We start from the raw sequence: 20005 nt of genomic DNA, 5'->3' as shown, positions 1-20005 counted from the left end.
GACTGTGTAACTCCCTCTCTTGGATATCAGCATGTGAAGGACGCTGTTCAGGAACTAGTTGATGCTCTGTATGTGATGACTGCTTCCATTCTGGAGAGGATCACAGATACATGGATCCTGAGATTGAAGCTCAAGCCGGTGACGAGTGATTATTAACATTTTTAAGTATTCAGAAAAAGACAGGATTTTGAGAAAAAGTCGGAATTTTGAGAAAGTCAGAATTTTTGGATTTTGCAAAAAAATTCTGAATTTTGCGGAAAAAATTGAATTTTTAAAAAATCTGAATTTTGAGGGAAAAAATCCGACTTTTGAGATTTTTGGAAATAATTCCAGATTTTGAGAAAAAAGTCTGAATTTTGAGGGAAAAGTCTGAATTTAAAAAAAAAATGCTCTGTATGTGATGACTACTTCCATTCTGGAGAGGATCACAGATACATGGATCCTGAGGCTGAAGCTCAAGCCGGGGACCAGGGAGATGTTTCTAACAATTACTAAAAACGAAAGAGTCTTCAGTTTTTCTATTTTAAAATGTATGGTGTTAATCTGTGTTCTGTGAGGTCTCACCTTTGCAGGAGCGTTTGTTGGCAGACAGGGTGAATCCCTGAGGAGGACAGGCACACTGGTAGCTGCCCGCTACGTTCACACACCTGAAGGTACAGAGACTCCCGATGCTCTGAGAACACTCGTCTATATCTGTGAGAAAGAGAGGAGAGTGTCTATCAAAACTATTATTATATTTGTAAGGTGGGTACAAATTGGTGGATTCCTGTTTGCTGTGTGCGTGATATTATACAGGTGTTTAGTGTCGTGGACAGTCCCAATATTCAACCGTCATAAAAAACAGTAAATGGGGCATTTTTAGCCAACATGTGTATGTGTATATATATATATATATATATATATATATATATACATACATACATACATGTTGGCTAAAATATATATATATATATAGGTATAATACATATTTGTATACATATATTTATATTTTGTATTCGGGATTGTGGCAAACGGTATTTCAATCTCTCTGTCTGTACACACAAACTGAAACATTGACAATAAAGTTGACTTTGACTTGTCCTCAGCTAGATGATAATAGACACCTTTTTAAAATCACAACACATCAACAGCATTAGTTATAAAGAAAGGATGAAAGACAAGTAGATAGAAGCAAAAGGATACAAGAGAACAATCAAAAGCAAACAACACACGCTACTACATACATGTCACATATAGCACGTCACAATCACATGACAGAAAGGAGGGGTCCATGATCACAACATGTGACACACACACCATATCCAACACAGACGAGTGTGTGCAGTTCTCAGTGCACCGTGTACCTGATGATGTTTAGAGTACCTCTGACATATCATTGGCTTATAATAAAGTTGTTTTTATAACACATTAGAAATCATTTCACAGTCGACCTGGTGAATTTGAGGTAGTGTTCAGTAAATGCTCACAACCACTTATAATTGTCTCATCTCCACACACTCTACCAGTCTCTACCTGGACCGTTAGTAGGAAATACCTTCACAGGTGTGTCCGTCGTCCTTCAGGTGGTAACCTTGGCGACAGTAGCACTGATACGATCCGTAGATGTTGGCGCACTCCTGGCTGCACGGTTTCTTGTCACATTCGTTTATATCTAAGCACAGGAAATAAAAGACACAATTATAAAATCCTTATTTTCTGGGGCTGTGCATTGTGGAACGACCACTTCGGCCATTTTGAAGGTGAAGGAAAACTGTTTTTAGTGATGACACAGACTTAAAGAGGACACCATTTAACCTCATATTGTCTTCGTTTCCCCCCCCCTTACTTTGGTGTTCGCGGTCAAATCTGACCGGTCCTGTTTTAACTGCTATTACATTAACACAAAAACCATTAATCATCACCACATTTCATTTAACACCCTTTCAAACTGTACATATTGTATCAGACTACTGGTGTACATGAACAACTGCAGTAGATATACAAAGAATATACACTGAACATGTATTGCGTGCCAGGTGTGATCCATGTGGGGGGAGGGGCACATAAGGGGGGGAACACACCTAGAGTGTGTGTGTGTGTGTGTGTGTGTGTGTGTGTATGTGGGTGTGTGTGTGTGTGTGTGTGTGTGTGTGTGTGTGTGTGTGTGTGTGTGTGTGTGTGTGTGTGTGTGTGTGTGTGTGTGTGTGTGTGTGTGTGTGTGTGGGTGTGTGTGTGTGTGTGTTATCTGATCCAGATGGTTACTAATTCCTTTTCTTTATGGCGGTCATCAGACCGGGAACACCATGGTGTTACAAAGTTCACTAAATCATCCAAAATTCAATGAAAGTGGTGATCAGCCATTGTACATGTTCAAATGTCTCCTGTGAAGGATATCATAAAGCTTTAATGCAATCGAATGTAAAACAAAAAAGTTATGATTGATGAAAGTAGTAAATCGGTCAGATTTGATCCGAAGACAACAGGAGGGTTAATCAATATATATAATCTCTTATATCTTTATGTCAGAGAAAATTAAAGTCCGGCTAACCTTTACAGTTCTTGCCGTCCAAAGCCAGGGAGAAGCCCTCCGTGCAGGAGCAGTGGAACGAGCCGGGGGTGTTTTCACACGTCTGTCCACACAATCTGCCGGGGAAACGCCAGCACTCATTTATATCTGGAAGAGCAGGAGAGGCAAGGTGAGTTTACTTATAAAGCACCTTTCAACACAAGGCGATTCAAGGTGCTTTACAAAAGATGAGGGGGCTATTAGACCACAGACTGAAACCTCGGGGACGATAAACACTCCAGAGCTCATTCAGAAACACAACTAGTGATGTGTGGAGAGACTTTTTCACCTTCAAAACAAGCTAATGTTAGCGTGAGCATGTAAAGTTTGTGACGCAGGGACTCGTACCGGTGCAGAGTTTCCGCAGAGAGTCGTACTGATATCCCGTCTGACAGTCACAGGTGTAGCTGCCAGGAAGATTGTGACAAATCTGACCGAGTCCACAGCGGTATGTCCCCATCTGACACTCGTCAAGGTCTACACAGGAGAGAGAAGGTCATCAGGGTTTGGTACCTACTGTAAAGGTTTCATTTGTTCCGTTCATGGTGTCCACAAATTAATGTATAACAACAGCTTACAAAGCATGTCTCGATAAACACACCGTACCCGAAACGGAGCAGGGAGAAGAAGATAATCTGATATGACCCGCCGCTTTCTAGAAATAGATGGTCTGTCCTTCATGTTTTCTTATTCACAGCTAATCATAACAGTATCGTAGGAAAATAAGAGACACACAAAAACGTACAAAAATATACTTAGTTCCCACTTGACAGTTAACGGAAAGAAAAAACCAAAACATCACATGAACAAGGAAGAGTGCCACACCCTCAACGAGTCCTAAGGGGGAAGCGTGAATCTAATCTTCTACTTCCTGAATCTACTTCATGGTTTCAACTTTCTTTGCTTCATTTGTTCTGTTTCTAATTCAGCAGGTGAACCTATAAGTTCATAACATAGTGTGTGTGAGCTGAACTGTGTGTGTTCAACTAAAACAGAGCGTTTTCTGTCAGCTCAGATTTTATTTCTGCTTTCTTAAACTGTAGTATGAGCTCATGAGTTTCAGTGATGGTGTGTAGGCTGCTGCCTGGATGCGCTGAATGAAAGGCAGGTTTCACCGTTGAGAGGTTCATGTTGTTTATGTTTGCTTTCTCTCATTCCAGGCTTCTTGATTGTTTGCACCTGTCACCTGTGTCTCCTGTGCTCATCAGTGTCAGCCCCGCCCCTGATTGGTTCCACCTGTGTCTTGTCACCCTGTGCTTAAATTCCCCTGTCTCCCAGTGTTCCTCGTCAGTTCGTATTGTCTTATGCTATGGTCAGGTCGATGTTTCTTGTGCTCGTGAAAAGTTTCATTTATCTCGGCTAGAGATTGATAGTTACCCTTTTTGTTGTTCACTGCTGTATTGGAAAATAAAGTATCTTACAAATACTTTACCTCTGTCTCCCGGGTCGTGCAATTGGGTCCTACATCCTAAGTGGCTGAGTTCGTAACATTTACGGTCAATAAAATCATTTCTGATCCTAAATATCTTGGTTTGTTCTTTCCTAAGGTCACATCGTTCTGCTGTCTTACCTAATAAGTAAAACACATCTTATTGATCTTTATTTTCTCTAGTATTTATTTGCATTGCATTTAATATCGAGGTAATCCAAAAGATACTCAGATTAGGTTACCGACTACATTTCTTTACAGGTAACTATTGTAACGGAATATGTGTTTGGAGTATCCCTCACAACCCTCATCATATAACCAACACTCACGAGCTGATATTCAGGCTGTTTCTCCTCTGATATGGGATTTCTATAACTAAACATTTGAGAAGAAACTCTTCAGCCTCAATGCTCTCATCTCCATCTTTCTGACGTTGTGCTGCTGTGTTTCAGAGGAGCTTCTCACCGACACACGTGGTTCCATCAGAGCTGGCGCTGTACCCCGGGCTGCAGGAGATGGTCTTCTGCTGGCAGGAGAAGGATCCCACCGTGTTGATGCAGTTAAAACCAGAGCTGCACAACTCTCTGAGGCTGAGGCACTCATTGATGTCTAAAGAAACACACACAGAGAGAGACAGCTGAATAACTGATGTGTTTACCTACATAATACACTTACAAAAACATCTTATTGAGATGTATTAACACTCATTAATGTCTGCACGACCACAGAGAAGCACGACTAGAGACAGCTGAATAACAGATGTGTTTACTTACTGTCTTCCATAACACACTTAGGTAAAAAACACCTTATTGATATTTATTAACGCTCATTCATTTAATTTACCATTTGATGTTGAGGTCATCCAAAAGCAGAGGTGAGAGAAGTACTCAGATCTAGTACTTGAGTAAAAGTAGAAGTACTCAGATCTAGTACTTGAGTAAAAGTAGAAGTACTCAGATCTAGTACTTGAGTAAAAGTAGAAGTACTCAGATCTAGTACTTGAGTAAAAGTAGAAGTACTCAGATCTTGTACTTGAGTAAAAGTAGAAGTACTCAGATATTGTACTTGAGTAAAAGTAGAAGTACTCAGATCTAGTACTTGAGTAAAAGTAGAAGTACTCAGATCTAGTACTTGAGTAAAAGTAGAAGTACTCAGATCTTGTACTTAAGTACAAGTAGAAGCACTCAGATCTTGTACTTGAGTAAAAGTAGAAGTACTCAGATCTTGTACTTGAGTAAAAGTAGAAGTACTCAGATCTTGTACTTGAGTAAAAGTAGAAGCACTCAGATCTTGTACTTGAGTAAAAGTAGAATTACTCAGGTCTTGTACTTGAGTAAAAGTAGAAGTACTCAGATCTTGTACTTGAGTAAAAGTAGAAGTACTCAGATCTTGTTCTTGAGTAAAAGTAGAAGTACTCAGATCTTGTACTTGAGTAAAAGTAGAAGTACTCAGATCTTGTACTTGAGTAAAAGTAGAAGTACTCAGATCTTGTACTTGAGTAAAAGTAGAAGTACCAGAGTGTAGGAATACTCTGTTACAGTAAAAGTCCTGCATTCAAAATGTTCCTCAAGTAAAAGTAGAAAAGTATTATCATCAAAATATAGTGGAAGCAGCGACAGTGAAAGTATTCATTTTGCAGATTGGTCCGTTTCAGAATAATATATATGTTTTATAATGATTGATCATGAAAGTGTTCTCAAAGCTGGTAAAGGTGCAGCTAGTTTTTAATAAAAGTACAAGTATCTCAAAACTGTACTTAAGTAAATGTATTAGTTCCCACCTCTGTCCAAAAGTAACGGAAAGCAAATATCATTTTTTTATTTTATTTAAAAAAAACCTTCCCACTCTGGAAGTACTCATGGCCATACCTCCTGATATTACTACAGGAAAGAGGGATTCCATTTGTTAACTTTATACAACAGCTAAAGAGTAAAAAGGATGACCTGTGGTTCTATTGGGGCTTGGACTGATTCTCGTCACTGTGAGGTTACCATTCAAACAAAGACAGTTTCTTACCGATACAGTTTCCATGGGAGTCCTGTGAGAATCCGGTGATGCACTTTGGTTTGTGATTACAGAGGAAGGAGCCGAGTGTGTTCTCACACACGAAGCCAAGGCCACAGTTATGGGTTCCCAGAACACACTCGTTAATGTCTGAGAGTAAAAGAACAGAAAACAAACATTTCATTTTGACAAAAATAGTCAAACACACTTTTAGTCAAATGTAAAAAGTTAAGGACCCAATTTCTAATACCCACTTTCACTCCGTTGGCCCGTTTGTGAGGAGGGTCCAACAGATTAACAATGTGTTGGAGCGCTAGCCAATAGAAGCACAAGTGTTCAATAGTGATGTCACTATGTTCAGGAAGTAAACAAGGGAGTCCAGTCGAGGCATTTGCACACAAACCTATAGAACACACTACAGGGGAGGGAGAGCCCCCAAAAGAATAGAAAAATGCAATTTAGTAATTTCGTTTTTTATACTTTAAGGTCATATATTGTATGCCCGTGTCTAATCTAGATAACTGTAGACTTGGGCATTTGATTGTAAAATAAACATCACATAGGAAAAGAGATTTGCAATACAAATAAACGCCACTAGAACTTTCTGTAGTTTTATTACAATTAATAATTATTAGTGTTCATTTGTATGTTTTGTTGTTGTTTTGTGAGCACTATGGTGCAATTAGGGTATTCAATAATAATAATAATACATTACATTTTTATTAGAGCACTTTTCAAGGCACTCAAAGCGCCTTACAATTACGACACATTACACATATTAGACATGTAACAGTTATGATTTAGGTGACCTCAGGCTGTGCGAGCATCAGAGTTCCCGTTAGCCGGTAATTACCGGACTACGACCGGTAAAATATGCTGAAGACCGGCAAATCTAAATCTCTCCGGTCAAAGTGTCCGTTCAAAAATAATTTCCGTTTAGCGCAATACCGCATCAGTTACGCAATTTGCGCCACTGATGTGACAGACAAGAAGAGTATGTGACAGACAAGAATAGACAATTCTAATGTCTAACACGTAATGTGGAGAAAGAGATGTCCTGTATGGGTTGATTGTACGTTGATCTGTTGGTAATGCCTCGGGGTTCCGGTGGGCAACAAATGCACAATGCTGCGCTATACTTTGCGGCCTCACCCGGTTGCATAGCGACACTTATTGTGTAGGTGTCTTTTAATAAGCAGGTAGTCATATCATTAGCTAGAACTAGCTAGATCTGATCGATATGGACATAAACGCGAGTGAAGTCTAATCTGACGGGAGAGAGATCAGCTGCTGCTGACGAGTCGACACGCAGCTCTGCATGATCACATGCAGCGGTGAGCGGACAAAACACACATCAGGTTAGAATAGCACACGTAGCTATTTTAATGACCTCTCAAACTACCTAAACTAGTTATAGATATGTTTAGTTTTACTGTCGGGTCACTCATTACTGGATATGCGAGCTGCATGATACTGACTGCTCCGTTTATTATTCCCGTGTTATTGTAAATTACTGTTCACTTTTGAATAATGTAGTTAATCTACTATAATTAGTTCGTTTAATATCGAATCATATCAATTTGTTTTAAAGCACAATAAATAACAAAGAAGACCTTTGACCGGCACTTTTCTCATTTTGTCCGGAAGATTTCAACTTTAACGGACATGTTGACCGGCGAAAAAATATTCTAACGCGAACTCTGGCGAGCATACCGGTTTTTTTCAGCCAGAACACGCTGTTCTTGGGTTTTAAATACATGGTATTAATAGCAATAATGTCGTAATTGGAGATTGCAGGCATCTAACTAAAAGTCACATTTTCAATGCATGGTGATATTGAGTGACAATTGTCATCACAATTAGTTTTAGTCCAGGTGGAAAAGTTACGATCGTTTCTGTTTCAGCCGGACATGAGGGGATTAGATCCAAAAACTGGCTGCTGTATTTACACTTCCGACTTAAAGGTCTCCTAGTATACTGTTTTTTCATCAATATATTATAGCTCTCAGATATACAAAACATGTCTCTGAAGTGTTTGGCTCCTAACACCGAACAGATCATTGCAGCATTACCCATAATCCCCTCTGTTTCAGCCCTGTTTCCAAAGTGCTGATTCTCTGTCTGTTACTAGATGAAAATAAGGAGCCCCTCCCCACGCCCCTCTGAGAGAGATTTGGTTACAAAGAACACAATAGTGATGTAGAAGAGACATGAAGAAGAGGGGACACATGTTGATGTAGAAGAGACATGAAGAAGAGGGGACACATATTGATGTAGAAGAGACATGAAGAAGAGGGGACACATGTTGATGTAGAAGAGACATGGAGAAGAGGGGACACATGTTGATGTAGAAGAGACATGAAGAAGAGGGGACACATGTTGATGTAGAAGAGACATGAAGAAGAGGGGACACATGTTGATGTAGAAGAGACATGAAGAAGAGGGGACACATGTTGATGTAGAAGAGACATGAAGAAGAGGGGACACATGTTGATGTAGAAGAGACATGAAGAAGAGGGGACACATGTTGATGTAGAAGAGACATGAAGAAGAGGGGACACATGTTGATGTAGAAGAGACATGAAGAAGAGGGGACACATGTTGATGAAGAAGAGACATGAAGAAGAGGGGACACATGTTGATGTAGAAGAGACATGAAGAAGAGGGGACACATGTTGATGTAGAAGAGACATGAAGAAGAGGGGACACATGTTGATGTAGAAGAGACATGAAGAAGAGGGGACACATGTTGATGTAGAAGAGACATGGAGAAGTGGATTTTGCATAATAGGTGACCTTGAGTCTGATTCAGCTGAGAGTGAGACAACAGACAGATTTCACTCCATCCCAGAGTCTATGTACTGTAGGTGGTTGGTTTGAAACTGGGTCTAAATGTGCTGTCAACTCTCATTCAGTAAACCGTACAGTAGGTGGCACTGTGAGTCAAGCAAAGAATAAAGATGTACAGAATCACAAAAACATCACAGTCAAAACTTTAGAAAGAAATTCCCCACCTATACAAATGTGCATTTAACAGAAGTTGAACAAAACTTCCTTAATGACAGTTATTGAGTCTCACGTTCCCGGATGAGTCCTTAGCAGAAGGTGGGCTTTCCTCTACCAATCATCATTAGAGGGAGGTACTCCCAGCATCGCAGCAGTGATCTCTCCTTTCTTTCATGGAGCTAATTAGTTTTCTCCCTGTTGGATGGTCGGCTAAATATTTCCTCTATCTTAGCTACATGTACATTGATTAGCCCTCCTCTGTGCAAAGTGCTTTACCGCCCGCACAGAACCTTCTCTGTGGATGATTATCTTGTCAAAAACTGAATCTGGGCATCTGCTGAAGCACAAACAACACGGCAGCGGCCAAAATCATGAGAACACATCGCAATGACTGAGCAACAATCATGACTACAGTAGGAAGGAAGAAATGAAGAGAGTTTGTGTCTAATGCTGATGGCTTTCATCTAAATGAGGTGTCTATATAACCTGGTCCTGTTAAAGAGCAACTATCTGCCATCAATAATGCCAGGACTCTCCACTAGCCTCACCACCTGTAAGTAATGGGAACAGTGATGCATTGTGGGACATTGCGGCCATCTTTGTAGGATAGCGTCTCTAAAGAAACAGGAGCAGCCGTCAATATAAATCCGCTTTCCAGGTCGTCTGTCAGCGGTTTTGCGTCCAATATGCACTTACAAAGAGAAGCTCCGCGCAGAAACAGAGGAGTGTTATATAAACAAATAAAGTTGTTTAGTGACGTCCCTATTTCAAGTAAGAGAAGAATGGACCGATCGCTGTTACTGATGTCGGTCCTCTGGTGTTTTCAGATAGGGTCTACATTGGAATTTTACAAACGATGGATACAGGACCTTCAAATGTAAAGGACAATAATCCAGACTGAGTAATGTTATGCTAACTAAATGCTAACAACTACCGGTGTATTTATGTACTGTATACTGAGTAGGGGTGTAACGGTAGATGCAATCCCATGGGTTGTTTTGTACGTTGCTCAAAGAAGTGGATGTTACAGCCATGACATCAACAGTGTCTTCAGACCATGTTTAAAAGTTTAAATTGAAAAGGCTACGCTACTCGCTAAGTGGTGTCAAGTAACTAAGTGGATTTACTCAAGTACTGCACTTCAGTACCACTTTGAGATACTTACTTAACTTGATGACTCCATGTTATGCTACTGTGTACTTCTACTCCACTACAGTTCAGAGGTAAATGGTGTACTTTTCCTCCACTACATGTATTTAATACCTTTAGTTACTTCACAGATGTGGATGAATGATGTGAAATATAATCAAGTGTTGAATCAGACTTTAGTTCCACCTGGAGTAAATCCACCAGCTACCCTGCAGTATACAAAGTCATTCAAACTAGCTGCACCTTCACCAGCTTTGAGAACACTTTCATGATCAATCATTATAAAACACATCATATATATTATTCTGAAATGGACCAATCTGCACAACGACTACTTTTACTGTCGCTGCTTTCACTATATTTTGATGAGAATACTTTTCTACTTTCACTTGAGGAACATTTTGAATGCAGGACTTTTACTGTAACAGAGTATTCCTACACTCTGGTACTTCTACTTTCGCTCAAGTCCAAGATCTGAGTACTTCTACTTTCACTCAAGTACAAGATCTGAGTACTTCTACTTTTACTCAAGTACCAGATCTGAGTACTTCTACTTTTACTCAAGAACAAGACCTGAGTACTTCTACTTTTACTCAAGTACAAGATCTGAGTACTTCTACTTTTACTCAAGAACAAGATCTGAGTACTTTACCACCTCTACTCACTAGCCCTACAGGTGAAGTCAATAGATTGCGGTCCAAGTATCCTCTAAAGATGGACGCCCTGATGTTGATAAAACACATTTCCATTCCCTTTTCATGATACACTTGTTTCCATGGTTTTGTGAGTTTAAGGGTTCCTTTAAGGACAGATCCTTCTCTGTTTCTGGAGATACTATTAGAAAGAGCAATATCATTATGCATGGCCTCAGTTGGAGCCAGGGCTGTTGGACCTGATGTTGGATCCTCTCTAAATTACTGAGAACCTGGCAACACTAAATAACTCCAACACAAACACAGCCTTGTGCCAAGTTGTGTAATGAGGTGGAAACACAAAGGAGGTAATGTTGAGAGCCTGATACCATGAAGCCTGTAAATACGTATCAATGAGAATCAGAGGTTTAAGCCACCCAGAATCCCTCGGTTTCCTTTGCATACTGGAATAATCTGTAGCTCATGACTCACGCCACGGTTTATTTGCCATAACAATATGTTCCTAACCTTCCTAACCTCTTAAACCTGTTAAGCCCGAGAGACCCCGGTAACGGGGGCCTCCTGCAACATCTTGCAGGAAACAGTGTCTGAGGCAGCGACGTGCAGACAGGGGAGGCAGAGCCTCCCCTGTCATACTCCAATGTAACGGAAAAACAACTAAAGAAAAACTAAATAGTAATAATAATAATAACATGTCTCCACTGATCTGTGTTGTAAATGTGATTTATGTTTGATTCCAATCGCTTTTTATAGTCAAAATCAGCAAATTTGCCGAGCTCCGCTACAACTACGGGTAGCGATGAGAAGTGAGGCAGGGACGAGCTCTGCCTCTCGTAAGCCCACAGTAACTGGCTGGAGCGCGGGCACTAATGAAGCGCGGGCACTTATTTTGTGAGCGCGCTCACGCCAGTTACTGTGGGGTGAGGTGAGGCACAGATGAGCTCTGCCTCACCTCAGAATGCGTCACCCCACAGAAACTGGCTGGAAAGCGGGCCCTAAGCGCATGCCTGCACCATCTCACTGTATGTCACCAATGTAATGTTTGTAGATCCCTTTATTACATTTATCCTCGCCATCCATAGTCTCTAAATAACTTATTTCACGTATATATGATATTTAGGCTCGCTGGTCTCATCATACAACGGCAATGAAAAAAGCACCAGGAGAGGCAGCCATAACCTCTGCCGCACTGAAGGGGGCGCAAGTGAGCCCACAAGTTCTTGTTGCTACTGTTATTCTACGCAGAGACGGTAGACGCAAACAACAAACTAGACTTTTGAAACTACAGGAAGATAAGGAGGACTTTTACAAAAATGTAATGGAGATTGTTGTCCAGAAGGAGAGCATGGACTTCATCTTCAAGTCAAGGTAAGACCCCAATTGTAATGAACATGGGATCTTACTAAGAAAGAACAATCCAATATTTAGATTGTGGGTATCCTTTTGTTGAACGGTCTGTTTAAAATGAATTGAAGCATCAGACTAAAAAAGCTTTTGAAAATAACCGAACATTTCGATTAAGGTCAAAATATAATATTTGTAAATCTGACTCTGAAAGAGTCAGTGCCTCACCAGCCATGAACCTCACCGCACGTCACTGGTCTGAGGGCATGTTCATTTAATAAACTATGAATGTTTTATATCCATGTAACGGAAAGAAACTCATCTAACTGATCATTTTAATTTTTTTTTCAAAAAACCCCCCATAATGCTAACGCTGAGCCTCTGAAATAGCAACGAGCGAAAAATGCTAACAGATGACTGCACCGAAATTCACTCACAAAACCTTATTATTTATCTTTGCTGCACATCTCAACCCATCGTTTCACATCGTGAGGGGACACAGAATCGATGGGTACCCTCATTATCACTCAAAATACGAATTCTCTGAGATAATAACAAGAACACACATCAAAATATATGGAGCTAGTTAGCTAAAAACGGCAAAAACATGTGACGGGTTGGGAGTGAGAACGTGTTGTTCAATATATGTTTCCAATATAACATAATAGGTCCCCTTTAATTTACATCAGAATCAGAATCAGATTTTTTAATTTTTTTTTTTAATTTGTTTATAATGGGGCACAGGGTTCGGTCCGGGTTGATTTGCAGTTCGGTCCGGATCCGGATCTTGGTCCGGAGTTTGAGAAGCCCTGCTATAGATGGTTTCACCATGTACATCATGTGCAGACATCAACAAAACAGTAACACTCTCATGTCAAAAACTATTCTTTAAAATCGACTTTTCATTCTCAAGGTTTACCTGCCTTGATGTGGCTTAAGAGTTTTTCATCGCAATAATTTATATCATCATTATTGTATTATTATAAACATGGAGAAAGCTTTTGTTCATGTTCAAAATGTCAAATATTGCATTAAGTGTCTTAATAAGAGTTTTGAATGTCCTTCACTTCCATGCTTTTTAAAAAAATTGTAAAACCTAATAAAACAAGGTGAATTGTTTTCTTCTGGGTACATAATATAGTCACGAATTACAGTTTAAATGTTTTGATTATCTCCAAAAGAGATTCTGTGCAAGGGTTTTGTACTTGACAATGACAATGTTGTATTTGAAGGTGAAATATGTTGTTGATGATCTATAAAACAGAAGCTAATTGATCAAGAGCTGACGAAAAACCTTTCAAACTTGTATCACTTTGATTAAATACTGATGAAAAAGAACTGAACGCAGACTTAATGCTGTATCATATTGTAACGTTCACAAGGTGAGTCGGAAATAGGCTTCTCGTTATTAGGGTTTAATAACTCTTGTTCTTTACAGATGATCACAGGTACATGTACACTTTGTGGGTTCTACCTCACACTAACCTAACTCCTACACCTACACATATATATATAGCAGTGTCTACGTCACAACTCCCCGCCCTCCCCCGTCCGCTCCCCCAACCACAGGCCCACACCTCACCCAGCATCACTGTGCAGCTCTATGATTGGCAGAGAGACGGGGGATGCCTGAGTGACACCAGGGTTTCCCACACATAGACTATACCTGGGCGGGCCGCCCAGGTATATTAACGGCCGCCCAAGTATATTTCGCGCCCCATTTATTTTTTTTTATTTTTTATTTTTTTATAACATTTTTTTTAAATATTTTTTTTTTTTATTCGTCCGTGACCACGACGCCATCTGCGATCGATTAACTTGTAGACAATGATCCCTCGCTCCCTTGCTCTGATCTCGCCTCCTTCTGGCCTGTTAAGTGGCCTGCCTCACACAGGGTGACTGGCTGTCCACATGATGTGGCCTGCCGACATGGCCACTGTCATACAGATCATAAATCAAAGCCCTTGATTGGTCTCTGTGTCATTCAAGCTCGGGATAACCTCAGCTCAGGTGAGGTAAAGGACTCTCTGAGTGTTTAGATAGTTAACTTAGTCTAAGTTCTCAGTGGGTCTCAAACGGTGTGGTCACCATTTATGTAAACACATATTTCCATTTGAGAGGGTAGTGATTGGTCTAATGGATAGTGAGGTGGGCTGAAGATCGGAAGGCTGTGAGTTCAAATCCCGCCAGGAACACCACCACTAGTGTGCCCTTGAGTAAGGCACTTAGCCCTTAGTTACTCCAGGGAGAATGTCCCTGTAATCGGTCATTATAAGTCGCTTTGGATAAAAGCGTCAGCTAAATGAAATTTAATGTGATTAGTAAAATATGCATGAATAAATAAATAAAAAGTTAACTAGGTGAAAAAAGGTAAGATACACTTTTAAAACTTGTTGAGAGAAAACTAGTCTTTGCTGCTGCCTCAAAGAGGAGCAGGGGGAGAGGAGGGAGACAGGAGAGGCTGATTCAGGAGCACAGACACACTCACAACTATAAATGAACCAAAACTAAATTAATAAACAAGTTTCAGTGTTTTTTTCATATTGGAAATGGTATGTTGTTGGTTATGGCCTTGATTTTAGGATTATTGAAATGTATACAGTTCTGTTAAATATAGGTGTTTCCATAGATCTAGTCTCTTTATTTCCCCCTCAAAATGCACCAGATTGATGCATTTAACTCCAAAATAAAAAATAAAATCTTACCGGGGGGGCATGCCCCTGGACCCCCCTAGAGGATTTGAGGTCGACCCCCACTACAAATCACATGGATAGGTTCCTAAATACATTAATAAATACATTTATTTTTTTAAATAGTAACCCATTTCCATATGTTCATGTGTGGGTAGTAGATTTAAACTATATGGCTATCATTATGGACCCTGCCTGTACCTGTACCTGTTCGCTCTGCCATCGCGTGAAGGGTCTGCTAACAAGCGACCAACAGAAAGGTTCATGTTGTTGCACGTCACCTCAACCCCCCCCCCGCTACCACCACCCCCCCAAAGTATATTTCAGATCTGTGGGAAACACTGGCAGTTAATGGACCAGCACCAGAGGCATTCCCATACACACAGGCGTTGGAGCTGTTCTTCATGAAATCCCAGAAGGATGAAGTGCTCTGACAAACAGTGCCATCTTTGCGCAAAATGATTATACCGGAATGAAAAGTCAATAAATAATGTTGTTAAACTTTTTTTTTTTTTTTTTCCACGCACCCCTGGAAACCCTGGACATCCTATGCAGGGTCGCTACACTACCCCCCCACTACAAAGTTCCTCGCCCACGAGGAACAAATAAACACAGCACAACACTACATCTACACACTGTACTTTGACTAGGAAGGTCTGGGTGGACTACCATCCCTTCCAGTGAGACCAGGGCGCATTCTTGCCCTCCACAGGAACTGAGAGGTCTCACTATAACTTTACTACCAAACAAAGTCTCTGAAGCGACCCGGGGGTCGTGTCTGCCTTCTCGGCAGGGGGACTGGGGTCAGGAGGACCGGGTTTGCCGGATCTGGCCCAGGCGGTGAAAAAATGGGGGGACTCTCAGTCCCTGATGGGGGACTGCTGCTCTGTTCGCCGGGGGGCCTGAGTGGGGATGTCGAGGGGACGGCTGTGGGCCCCGATGTTCCTTGGGTCTGTGGGGAAGCGACTCCTCTGTACGGAGCCAACCTGTCTCTGTGGAGCACCACTTTTCTCCCCTTTGGTGGCAGCTGCACCCTGTAGACCACTTCCCCCACCCTCTCCAGTACTCTGCAGGGACCAACCCACTGACTGTCCAGTTTTGGGCACCGGCCTTTCTTTCGTTGTGGGCTGTAGTGTAGACCCAAACCAGCTCCCCGGCCCGGAAATGCTGCCCTCTGGTCCTGGTGTCGTAGTTCCGCAGCACTTTTCTGCTGATCGCGGGCAAAGGCGTGAGCGGAATCAAGGCGGTCCTGAAGTCTCCTGGCGTACTCAGGACCTGGAGGCGTGTCTAGGGAATCTGGTGGCCGACCAAACGCCAACACAACAGGGGTTCGAAGCTCTCTCCCCAACATGAGGAGGGCAGGCGAACAGGCTGAGGACTCCTGGACTGCAGACCGACATGCCATGAGCACAAGGGGCAGATGCTCGTCCCAGTCGCGCTGATGCTGAGACGTGAGGATGGCCAGCTGCTGTCCCATGGTGCGATGGAATCTCTCGACTAGTCCGTCGCTCTGTGGTCGCAAGGGGGAGGTGCGTGTTTTGTGCATGCCCAGTTGTGAGCACATGGAGGCGAACACCCGGGACTCGAAATTTCTCCCCTGGTCACTGTGCAGGGTCTCCGGCACTCCAAAACGGCTGAACATGCCGGCCACCAAGGCATCTGCGACTGTCTCTGCTTCTTGATCAGGGAGAGCATACGCCTCTGGCCACTTTGTGAAGTAGTCTATGGCCGTGAGAACGTAGTGGTTACCCCTGTTTGACAAGGGTAGAGGCCCCACCACATCAACCGCTACTCTCTCCATCGGGGCCCCGACGGGAAACTGTTGCAGCGGAGCATGGGAACGACCAGGGGGGCCCTTCCGCGCCATACACGGATCACAGCGGCGACAGAAGTCTTCGACATCCCTCCTGCACTGCCCCCAGTAGCAGCCCTGACGAAGGCGCCGGAGAGTCTTAGTGACGCCAAAGTGCCCAGAGCCTGCCGTTCCATGCATGGCCTTGAGTACGACCTCTTGCAGACCCCTCGGGACCACCACTTGCCACCACTTCTCCCCCGTTGCTGGCTCCTTCCACGCCCGCTGTAGTACGCCCTGACACAGACGTAGAGTCTCAAACTGAGACCACAGCACCTTGGTTGCTTTGGAGAGCACTGCCACTTCCTCCCACGGTGGCCGCTGCTGCGACTCAACCCACTGCAGTACAGGCTGTAGAACGGCGTCCCGCTCTTGCTGTTGCTTCCACTCCGTCACATCCACTGTCTGGAGCTCCCGGCAGATAACCTCTTCCACTTGCTGCGCTGCCGCACAGACGATGTCCTCCTCCAGCAGCTCCTTTTCACGAGTCTCTCTCTTCTCGCAGTAGTGGCATCCGCCGGCGGCACACGGGCAGCGGGAGAGAGCGTCTGCATTTGTGTGGCGCACCCCAGCCCGGTGCTCCACCCTGAAGTCGAAAGCTTGGAGCTCTTCTAGCCACCTGGCGATCTGCCCTTCTGGCTCTTTGAACGTCATGAGCCACTGTAATGCAGAGTGATCCGTCCTCACCGTGAACGCCTGCCCGCACAGGTAGTACTTAAAGTGTCTGATGGACAGCACCACTGCCAAAAGTTCCCTGCGGGTGACGCAGTATCGTCGCTCCGCTTTGTTGAACGCCTGGCTGAAGTATGCCACCACCCGCTCCCCCTCTGGTGTAGTCTGGGAAAGCACTCCGCCTACCCCAACGCCGCTAGCGTCTGTGTCCAGGGTGAACGGCAGCCTGGGGTTGGCTGGGGCGAGAACCGGGGATTCACTCAAGGCACGCCGAAGGCCGTCAAACGCTGCTTGACATTGCTCAGACCACAGGAAATCCCTGTCCTTCTGCAGCAGCTGGAACAGGGGTGCGGCAGTGCAAGCAAAACCCCGTACAAACTTCCTGTAGTACGAGGCCAGGCCCAGGAAACTCTTCAGCTGTTTCTGGTTGCGAGGATTTGGCCAGCCTGTGACCGCCTGCACTTTCTCGTGCAGGGTGCCGATGCCTTCCCGCCCCACTTTGTGGCCCAGGAAAGTGACCTCTCTCTGCAGGAAATGACACTTATCTGGATGTAGCTTCAAACCAGCGGCTCTGATCCTCTCCAGCACCACTCTCAGAGATCCCAGGGCCGCCTCAAACGAGCTGCCATGCACCAGGATGTCATCCAGGTAAACCAAACACTGTTGGCGGGGAATCCCAGACAGCACCCTGTCCATCAATCGCACAAAGGTGGCCGGGGCATTACATAGCCCAAAACTGAGGACCTTGAACTGCTATAGTCCCCGGCCGGTGCAGAAAGCCGTTTTTGGTCTGGCCTCTGGGGCAAGAGGGACTTGGTAATACCCGCTGCGGAGGTCCAAGGAAGAGAACCACGACGACCCTGCGACCAGGTCCAGGGACTCATCGATGCGGGGAAGGGGGTATGAATCCTTCTTGGTGACCCCGTTCACCGGTCTGTAGTCTGAGCACAGCCGCCAGCCACCTGTCTTCTTCGGGACCATGACTACAGGTGCTGCCCGGGCTGTCGGAGGGCTCGATAATGACTGCCTGCAGCATGCTCTGCACTGCCTCGTCGCAAGCCTGCTGACGAGCCAGGGGAAGTCGGCGCGGGCGACACCTGATGGGACGCGAGTCCCCCGTATCAATCTCGTGTTCCACCAGATGCGTTCGGCCCACCTCCTCCTCCTTCGTGGCAAAACTGCCCTGGAACTCTAGCAGAAGCTGCCCACCTCACCCAGCATCACTGTGCAGCTCTATGATTGGCAGAGAGATGGGGGATGCCTGAGTGACACCCTGGACATCCTATGCAGGGTCGCTACAATATTATATATCAGGGGTGTTTCTAGAAAGATATAGTATGAGGTGATACTGTGGCGCTGATCTTGTTTCAGGCATGACAATCACTCACCTTTCGGCGAAATTCGCCGTTTTGAATCCAAAATAGGTCGTTTGTGTGATTCATGTAGATCTGCAATACAAATATTTTTGGGGTATGGGGGGGTCTGGGATCCGGAGTAATCTGCGGCCGCGAGCTATTATGTGCCATCATGACACGCATGATGTTCTTTTTTTATATATTATAATGCAGCGCGAGCTGTGTGCTCTAGTCTTCCTGCCTGTCGGCTCTGCTGCTCCGCGATGATGGTCTAGCTTCAGCAGCCACATTACCTACGGGTGCGTTCGTTAATATTAACTGTGCGGTCCGGAGTCACTGTGGCACAGACTGGACCGCTGGTGAACAGCTGTTAGAACGGGCCGTTCAGGTGTTCAGAGCAGAGCTCCCTGTCGGAGCGGCAGAGCGTGATGTGCACTGGAAAGTTTTTCTGTCGCAATATTATCGTTGAGCTAGCTAGCTAGCATTGTCACTATCTGCTAACGTTAGCTTTAGCCTTCGTTTTCTAATAGTTTTTTTGTCATAGGCTATAAACGGAGGTGGTATAAGTATATATCTTGTACTTGAGTAAAAGTAGAAGCACTCAGATCTTGTACTAGAGTAAAAGTAGAAGTACTCAGATCTTGTACTTGATTAAAAGTAGAAGTACTCAGGTCTTGTACTTGAGTAAAAGTAGAAGTACCAGAGTGTAGGAATACTCTGTTAGTAAAAGTACTGCATTCAAAATGTTCCTCAAGTAAAAGTAGAAAAGTATTCTCATCTAAATATAGTGAAAGACAGTAAAAGTAGTCATTGTGCAGATTGGTCCATTTCAGAATAATATATATATGTTTTATAATGATTGATCATGAAAGTGTTCTCAAAGCTGGTAAAGGTGCAGCTAGTTTGAATGACTTTGTATTCTGCAGGGTAGCTTGTGGATTTACTCCAGGTGGAACTAAAGTCTGATTCAACACTTGATTATATTTCACATCATTCATCCACATCTGTAAAGTAACTAAAGGTATTAAATACATGTAGTGGAGTCAAAGTACACCATGTACCTCTGAACTGTAGAGGAGAAGAAGAACAAAGTAGCAAAACATTGAAGTACTTAAATAAAGTACAAGTATCTCAAAATTGTACCCAAGTATAGTACTTGAGTTTATGAATTTAGTTACTTTACACCAGATGCCATAAAGATAGAAAGACAGCCTTGCACAGAGGCATGACAATAGATTTTCAAAATGCTATACAGTGCTGCCAAAATTATAAACTGACTGCTACACAATTAAAATAAATGCTTTTA

General features: G+C 43.3%; 1 protein-coding gene across 1 annotated transcript in view; it reads right to left on the bottom strand.

Annotated features, from left to right (window-relative positions):
- Positions 1 to 20005, bottom strand: part of LOC117543336 (fibulin-2-like) — a 51862-nt gene that overhangs the window by 3811 nt on the left and 28046 nt on the right. The window contains exons 5-10 of the mRNA XM_034211530.1: positions 5991 to 6128; positions 4440 to 4583; positions 2894 to 3022; positions 2528 to 2653; positions 1535 to 1651; positions 565 to 693 (exon numbers count right to left, since the gene is read on the bottom strand). Coding sequence (XP_034067421.1) covers positions 565 to 693; positions 1535 to 1651; positions 2528 to 2653; positions 2894 to 3022; positions 4440 to 4583; positions 5991 to 6128 — 783 coding nt within the window. The remainder of the gene's footprint in view (positions 1 to 564; positions 694 to 1534; positions 1652 to 2527; positions 2654 to 2893; positions 3023 to 4439; positions 4584 to 5990; positions 6129 to 20005) is intronic.

The sequence above is a fragment of the Gymnodraco acuticeps genome, unplaced genomic scaffold (genome assembly GCF_902827175.1).
Source record: "Gymnodraco acuticeps unplaced genomic scaffold, fGymAcu1.1, whole genome shotgun sequence".
Lineage (NCBI taxonomy): Eukaryota > Metazoa > Chordata > Actinopteri > Perciformes > Bathydraconidae > Gymnodraco > Gymnodraco acuticeps.
The sequence above is the reverse complement of the archived record's forward strand: the minus strand, read 5'-3'. Positions and strand labels throughout refer to the sequence as shown.